This window comes from Mastomys coucha, unplaced genomic scaffold (assembly GCF_008632895.1).
Source record: "Mastomys coucha isolate ucsf_1 unplaced genomic scaffold, UCSF_Mcou_1 pScaffold5, whole genome shotgun sequence".
NCBI lineage: Eukaryota > Metazoa > Chordata > Mammalia > Rodentia > Muridae > Mastomys > Mastomys coucha.
Window position 1 is genome coordinate 28,025,449 of NW_022196911.1, and position 8,074 is coordinate 28,033,522.

Below are 8,074 nucleotides of genomic sequence, written 5' to 3' on the forward strand. Positions count from 1 at the left end.
GAGAGAGAGAGAGAGACAGGCACGGCTGCCCACAGACTTCAGCTGGGTCAGCTGAGGCCAGTGATCGTGAGTGGCAGAAGTAAGTCCCACGCCATAAGCTGGAGTCTTCGTGGACAGCTGGGAGGCAAGTATACTCCCTGGACAGTGGAGAAAGCTGAGCTTCAGGCAAGACAAGGCTCTTTCCCTGGGTCACAAAGCCAGCAGTGGCCACTAAGGGTGAACACACAACTCTTCTTTTATGTCAAGTCTGGGTTTTGCAAGAGGGCCTTAGTGAGGTAAGAGCCTTGAGAGGTGCCTGGGGCCTCATCCCAGCAGAAGGAAGGTAGCCTCAGGCCAGACGCTTAGCCTTGTTTGGCAAGCCTGAGGAAGGGAGACAGTGGATGGCCACGTCCTCCCTGAGCCCAGGCCACAGCACCTTACTCTAGCTGAGCTTGGGCACATTCTCCTTGCCAGGGCTCAAAACTGCACAACAAGACCCTGAAGCGGACACGCCGGTTTGTGGTGGATGGTGTGGAGGTGAGCATCACCACCTCCAAGATCATCAGTGAGGATGAGAAGAAAGACGAGGAGATGAGATTTCTCAGGCAAGTCCAGGGAGGCACAGGCGGGGAAGCCCCTGGGGTTAGCCTTGTGGATGGGACGGGCGGCTGTCCATCCATGGCATGAAGTGGGGGGAAGGGCCCAAGGCAAAAGGAGAGTGCTTTTGAGACCCTTTCTCCTGCATTCATGTACTCACATATCCGTCTGTCTGTCTGTCTGTCTGTCTGTCGTCTGTCAGTCATCCCTTCTATCCATCTTCTCACTCGTCCACATCCCAGTTACCCATCTACCCAACCTCTATCTACATAGCCATGTCTCTGCTCCTCTACCTAGCAACCTAATCCCTATCTCTGCACCTACCCATCCTGTCCGCTTATTCTTCCAGCTATCTGCCTACCCACCCACCTACAGATCACCTGACCATCTCTTTTTTCTTCCACTTATTTATTTGTCCATCCATCTACCCATGTATTTATCTGCCCACCCACCTGTCCACCCAGTTATCCATCTTTCCATCCACCTACCCATGTCTGTACTAATGTCTAATATAGTAATATATTAATGTGCCCATGTCTGTACCCATCTATCTGTCTAACCATCAATTTAACCCACCCATCCACCCACTTCAGATTACCACTTATCCATATGTCCACCCAGCTATCCACTCATGCATCCTCTTCCTGGTGGGACAGATTGAAAGCCAGATGCATGAAGCTGTGCCTCATGTCAAATTTATACCTATGGGTCCCAAACACAATGCATAGGCTAATTCTTGGGTGTGCTGCACACTGTGAGGGATGCACCAGGTGATACAGTAGTCGGTGCCTGAGCTGGGCAAAGGTTCTCAGGGACCTCCCCATCACCTTCCTGAGCTGAGCTTGTGGGATGAGGTGGACACCCCAGAGCTTGGGGCCATGCTGAGGGATCCTGAAGTTGCTGAGGCCCTGGCGGATGGGTGCCTCTTGAATTCTATCAGGACCTTAGAGAATGGGGACTTCAGTATGGAGTGCCAGGCCAGAAGGAGGGTGGGACTGTGGTCTGTGTCGGGGCAGGACCTGGGCTTTGTATGCTGCAAGGGAAGGGTAGAGAATTCCCGGCATGGCAGGAGGGGAAGTGGCACATAGTGCGGGTCCTGATATCCCGTCTGGACGGTTTCTCTGGCTACTGTATAGGTCTTAGTTGTAGAAGGGTAAAATTGACTTGGGATGTGGGGGCTGTCCAAGACCATCAGCCTGGGCTCGGCTGAAGTGGGGCAGAGGCCAGCAGGGAGCAGGGATAGGATTTAACGTCCATCTCAGAGGTAGACCCATGAGAACGGGAGGGAGTGGCAAAGAAGGAAGATAGAAGGCAAAGGCGCTTGCCTGAAACAGCCTCACGTGCTCCAGTTGTCACTAACAGCCCTCCCTGGGAGACCCTGCTCCTCATGTGCGTCTGGGGAAACCGTGTCTCTTGGCAGATGAGCTGCAAGCATTAGGTCTCTAGTCGACAAGCAAGATTCTGCCTACATGTTCAGAGTGCATCGTGCCTTCCCGGGACTGCTGGTTGCGGGCACGAGGATGCTCAGAGCTCTCTGAGACCGGCCTTGGCAGACGCCATCTTTGCTTTGGAGGAAGCATCCGGCATTCCAGAATAGAAATAGTTTCGGATGTTCTAGGGATTTCCTCCGTCTTGGCCAGTGGAATGAAATTTAATTATAAATGACACTGTTAAAAACATCCTTTTAAAAAAATCACATATAAAAACAAAACAAACAAACAAAAAAAAACCCTTATTCAACCCAGAAGTGAAACCGGGGTGCCAAAACGCTGTGAGATATTGCCAGTATCTTCCAAAATGTTCTTCTAATTTATATCAGTATTGCATGGATATGAACTCTTCTATATGCTTATTGTCACCTTTTATATTTTTCTCTTATATTTGCATCTCATATCACAGTTTCTTCTTGTTTCTGCACTTGTTTGCTTTATGTCTGTCCATATTGTGTACCACTTTGGGGGGGGGGTTAGTTCCTTTGTCCTTACTGATTTCTAAATGTTCTTTTTTTTTTCTTTTTAGTTTTTCAAGACAGGGTTTCTCTGAATAGCCCTGGCTGTCCTGGACCTCACTCTGTAGACCAGGCTGGCCTCGAACTCAGAAATCCACCTGCCTCTGCCTCCCAAGTGCTGGGATTAAAGGCGTGTGCCACCACTGCCCGGCCTTTTTTTTTTTTTTTTTTTTTTTTTTAAGATTTATTTATTCATTATATGTGAGTACACTCACTATAGCTGTCTTCAGACACACCAGAAGGCGGCATCGGATTCCATTACAGATGGTTGTGAGCCACCCTGTGGTTGCTGGGATTTGAACTCAGGACCTTTGGAAGAGTAACCAGTGCTCTTACCCACTGAGCCATCTCTCCTTTTTTTTTTTTTCTTTTTTAAGATTTATTTATTATTATAAATGAGTACACTGTAGCTGTCTTTGGACCACCAGAAGAGGGCGTCAGATTTCATTACGGTGGTTGTGAGCCACCATGTGGTTGCTGGGATTTGAACTCACGACCTTCAGAAGAGCAGTCAGTGCTCTTGCCCACTGAGCCATCTCACCAGCCCCCTGAGTGTTCTTTATATATGGAGGACGCTCACCTGTTTGTCAGTGATTATCCAATGAAGCCTGAATCCTGATCCTGTTTTTGCTTGAGTCAGTGGGATTCTGCTCCACAATCCATCCTTCCATGGCCCAGACTGTGACTACCGTGATCTTAGGAGCTCTCTTCTCACTGGGAAACGTTGGTGTCTGTTCATCTGCAGGCGCCAGGAACTCCGAGAGCTTCGGCTTCTGCAGAAAGAAGAGCACCGGAACCAGACGCAGCTGAGCAGCAAGCACGAACTGCAGCTGGAGCAGATGCACAAACGTTTTGAACAAGAAATCAATGTGAGTGAGAGGAGACAGGCCCAAGGGCTTCTGGGTTTTCTTCAGGTGGGCGGGGGGGGGGGTTGTAGAAGGGTGGTTAGGTCACAGTGACTCTGAGTCACACAGGAACATCTTGAGAGGAAATCCCCTCTGTGGAGTACTGTGGCACAGTCCTGCCTAGTCAGACAAGGAAATAGAGAGGTTAAGTAACTTGCCCTGGGACACACAGCAAAGGGTGGCTGGGCTGGGACTCAAGTCTGGGTATATACAGACTCTGAGGTATATGTGAGTACACTGTAGCTGTCTTATGACACATCAGATCCTATTGGATCCCATTACAGATGGTTAGGAGCCACCACGTGGTTGCTAGGAGTTGAACTCATGACCTCTGGAAGAGCAGTCAGTGCTCTTAACCTCTGAGCCATCTCTCCAGCCCCCTGACTCTGAGGTATAAAGTGGCTCCTGGATACCTCTGAGTCTGTCTGTGCACTGTCCAGGCCAAGAAGAAATTCTATGACGTGGAGCTAGAAAACCTGGAGCGGCAGCAGAAGCAACAGGTAGAGAAGATGGAGCAGGACCACAGCGTGCGCCGCAGAGAGGAGGCCAAGAGGATCCGCCTGGAGCAGGATCGAGACTATGCCAAGTTCCAAGAGCAGCTCAAGCAGATGAAGAAGGAGGTGGTGAAGGGCTGCGGGGTGGGGCGGGGCCGGGGCGGGGCCGGGGCGGGGCCTCTCTGTTCTAAGGATTGGCCAATGTCTTAGGATCCTATCGTTATGGCAAAACACCATGACCAGTAGCAATTTGGGAAGGAGAGGGTTTATTTCAGCCTACAGTTCCGCGGCACTGTTCATCAGGGGGGGGCGGGGGGGCGGGGCGGGGCGGGGGCGGGGCAGAGGAGGAGCCTGGAGGCAGGAGCAGACATAGAAGACATGGAGGGTGCGGTTTACCGGTTTGCTCCTCACAGTTTGCTCAGCCTCCTTACTTACAGAAGCCAGGACCACTAGCCCAGGGGTAAAACCAGCCACAGTAAGCTGGGCCGCCCACGTCAGTCATCCATCCATCTAGAAAATGCTTCCCAGGCTTGTCCACAGGCCAGTCTGGAAACAGCATTTTCTCAGCTCAGGGTCCTGCTTCCCAAATGACTCTAGCTTATGTCAAGTTGACATAGAACTCGTCATCACAGCCTCCCTTCCCAACAGAGGGGCTGCATAAAGCCCATTACCCAAGTCCTTGGGGCAGCCACCTTGGAAGGAAGGCCTGGTGCCCAGCTACAAAGCTATGACACATGTCGTCCTTTCTCTGTCTTCTGGGTGCCGCTTTCCTGTATTGGCTTTTCCCTCAACTGGGTCCTTTCTAAGTGGCTTCTGTCAGCTCCTCTCCTCTTCTTCCTCCTCCTCCTCTCCCTCACTCGGTGGTTCCCACGGGTTTAAGGCCACAATTTCCATATGGTGGTATAGCTTGCATCTAGCCAACACACACCTTCCTGAGGCCCCCAGTCACCTCTGGGTTGTTCCCACTTTCCAATGCGCTGCAGCTGCTGCTGTGCAGATGGTCGCTGTAACTGGAGCTCTGGTGAGGGGGAGGTTGGTTCACCAGGTTTTCCCTGAGGGATTTTACTCAGTTTGCATGTTGATGAAATTCTGTAATGACTTGTCTCTCAGAATCTGTCCCTGCATGAAGTTGAGTTTATTAAATGGTTCAGAGTTTCCTAGCCCTGCACACCATATCCCTGCAAGGAACCCTGGGGACTGCTTAGTTAAAAGCCAGATTGTTTTTCTGGGTGGGAAAATGAGGTGCCAATACAGTCAGTAACTTCCCTGCCCTGGAATGTAGTTTATCTGCCGTCTGGTGGAACTCATTCTCCAGCAGTGCCATGCCTGCTGTATAGAGAACAGTGCCGATGTGTAAATGGTCCCGGGAGGCCATGGGCCCGCCTCTTTGCCAAGTGGCCCCACAGGACTCAGCCTTCATTCTTCTTCTGCCTCTTCCCTCCATCCTAAGAATGTTTCTAGTGTTTTCCACGCCTTTGACAGGAAACTCAGACCCTGTGCTCGACTGCTGCTTCTAATCCCCTGTCCCCCAAAACCAAAGCACTCAGCTTGTAAAGGTGCAGCCCTCCTAAGTCTAGCTCTTAAGTTGTGTGGTAGCGTGGTCGCAGTCACTGGGCTGGCACTGGACACCACACAGGGTGTGGAGGCCAAGGCACAAAGATGGATTGTTCCTTTAGGAATTGTAGGTAAATCTGTGTTTCTGAGCCAGGAGTCTTCTGTCCCCAGCTCTCTGGGACACTGACAGTGTCTGCACACATTTTGGAGGGTGTCACAGCTAGGGGACAGAGTGGGGCTGTCTGTTGATCTCGCTACTGGCATCCTGTAAATGCTTAGGACAGAACCTCCTCACTCTCAAGTCCCCAGAGTCAGTAACTCGGGAGATAGGAAATGCACCTAGAGCAGAGAGGCCAGACTCAGCCGCAAAACCCAAGACCATTCTATAAAAACCAAGGAGGGAGCCAGAGAGATGGCTCAGCAGTTAAGAGCACCGGCTCCTTTTCCAGAGGTCATGAGTTCAATTCCCAGCAAACCACATGGTGGCTTGCAACCATCTGTAATTGGATGCCCTCTTCTGGTGTGTCTGAAGACAGCGACAGTGTATTCACATATATAAAATAAACAAGTAAATCTTTTTTAAAAAATATACAAGTAAAAACCTGGGAAATTAAAGAGAGGCTGAGACAGGTTAAGCTTGTGGGGTTTGGAAGTCAGAGAGTGAGCATGTGTCGATGACATCACACAGATGATCTGAACCAATCATGTGTTCCCTTGCTGCCCGTATGTCACTTCTGTGTGAGGCATCTGTCCCAAACTCTTGCTCCTTTATTAAGCTGGGAAATTGTTTTGTTTTTTACTGAATTCTGACAGTTCTCTTTATATTTGGTGCTTTTTTTAAATGATTTTATTTATTGATTTTATGTATATGAGTACACCATTGCTCTCTTCAGACATACCAGAAGAGGGCATCAGATCTCATTACAGATGGTTGTGAGCCACCATGTGGTTGCTGAGATTTGAACTCGGGACCTCTGGAAGAGCAGTTGGTGCTCTTAACCGCTGAGCCATCTCTCCAGCTCATATTTGGTACTTTATGAGATGTTATTTTGCAAATATTCATTCTCCGCCCATAGCTTCTCTTGCAAACCCAACTGTTTCCTTTAGGGGCAATTCTTTTGGTGGCTTATTTAGGAAGCCAAGGAATCCTTCCCCAGTTCTATGGGATGTGCAGTCTTTTAGAAGTTTACTGTGTTTGGTTTTGTATTTCCCTGTGAGAACATTTGAGTTCAGTTTCTGTAAGGAATAAGGTGTGGACGTGCTCAGGGTTTGTGGTGGGATGCCTGTCCCAGCATTGTGTGTTGGAATTATCCACCTCTCTCTGCTGAGTTTTCTTTGTGGAAAGGGAGTCGACCGTGTATGAGCGGATCTGGTTTCGTCCGTTTGGGGTCTGCTTGTCATACAGGTTCATCTGTCTGCAAGACTGTATATGAGTGGATCTGGTTTCGTCCGTTTGGGGTCTGCTTGTCATACAGGTTGATCTGTCTGCATCTTCAAACCCAGACTCTGATAAACCTTGGCATCGCGTGGTGTGAGTCCTGAGTCGTTGGCTGTTTCACCCCTCTGCCTTTTCAGACATATCCTATATCACCTTGCCGGTCCTGTAGAGAAGCCTCACCAGGACTTTGGGTCAGTTTGGGCGAATGGGCATCTGAGCAGCACAGAGCCTCCAATGATGGGCATTTTATATATGTATATTTTATTTGATAACTTTTGCTAGTGATTTTTAGTTTTTTTAGTACACAAGTCCATTCTTGTTTTATTACAATTACACATATCTTCTGGGGAGGGAACTTTTGTAAGATACTTGAAAATGATCAATTTAGGGGACTGGAAAAGTGGCTTAGCAGTTAAGGGTACTTAGCAGTGCTTTCAGAGGACCTGGGTTCAGTTCCCAGCACCCAGGTTCCCAATTCCCAATTCCCAATTGTCTGTAACTCTAGTTCTGGGGGGCGTGGCTCCCAATTCCCTCTTCTGGCCTTTGTTGTCAACAGGCACATAAGTGGTGCATAGATGTTCATGCAAGCAAAACACCCATGAACATAAAATAAAATTAAAGTATCCATTTAGCTAGCTACTAGAGGGTACAGCTATAATGGCTGTTTGTGCAGTGGGTTTTTTTTTTGTTTGTTTGTTTTTGTTTTTTCTTGTTTTTTCAAGGCAGGGTTTCTCTGTGTAGTCCTGGCTGTCTCACTCTGTAGACCAGGCTGGCCTCGAACTCAGAAATCCAAGTGCTGGGATTAAAGGCGTGCACCACCACCGCCGGGCTGTGCAGTGGTCTTGTATCTAGCTTTAGGTCTGTTTCTAGTCAGGGTGGGGGGTTGGTAGATTCCTTGAGGTTTTCTGTTTCCTTTCTTCATGTAACGCTGTTGCTTTGTGTACTGGCTCAGGTCCACTGAGAAGTTGGCTAGAAATAGAAATAGTTCTTCCTTGTTCCCAGACTCAAGAGGAACATGATCAGTATTTCCTCATTCAGTTTGATGTCAGCACGAGAACATTGATTTGATTCTGATTTTTTTTTTTTTTTTTTTTTTTTT

The 8,074-nt window shown here is 48.9% G+C and overlaps 1 protein-coding gene across 1 annotated transcript in view; it reads left to right on the plus strand.

Annotated features, from left to right (window-relative positions):
* The window catches only part of Stk10 (serine/threonine kinase 10), a 102,812-nt gene that overhangs the window by 74,070 nt on the left and 20,668 nt on the right, over positions 1-8,074 (plus strand). Inside the window, exons 10-12 of the mRNA XM_031350595.1 lie at positions 454-584; positions 3,330-3,453; positions 3,930-4,109. Coding sequence (XP_031206455.1) covers positions 454-584; positions 3,330-3,453; positions 3,930-4,109 — 435 coding nt within the window. The remainder of the gene's footprint in view (positions 1-453; positions 585-3,329; positions 3,454-3,929; positions 4,110-8,074) is intronic.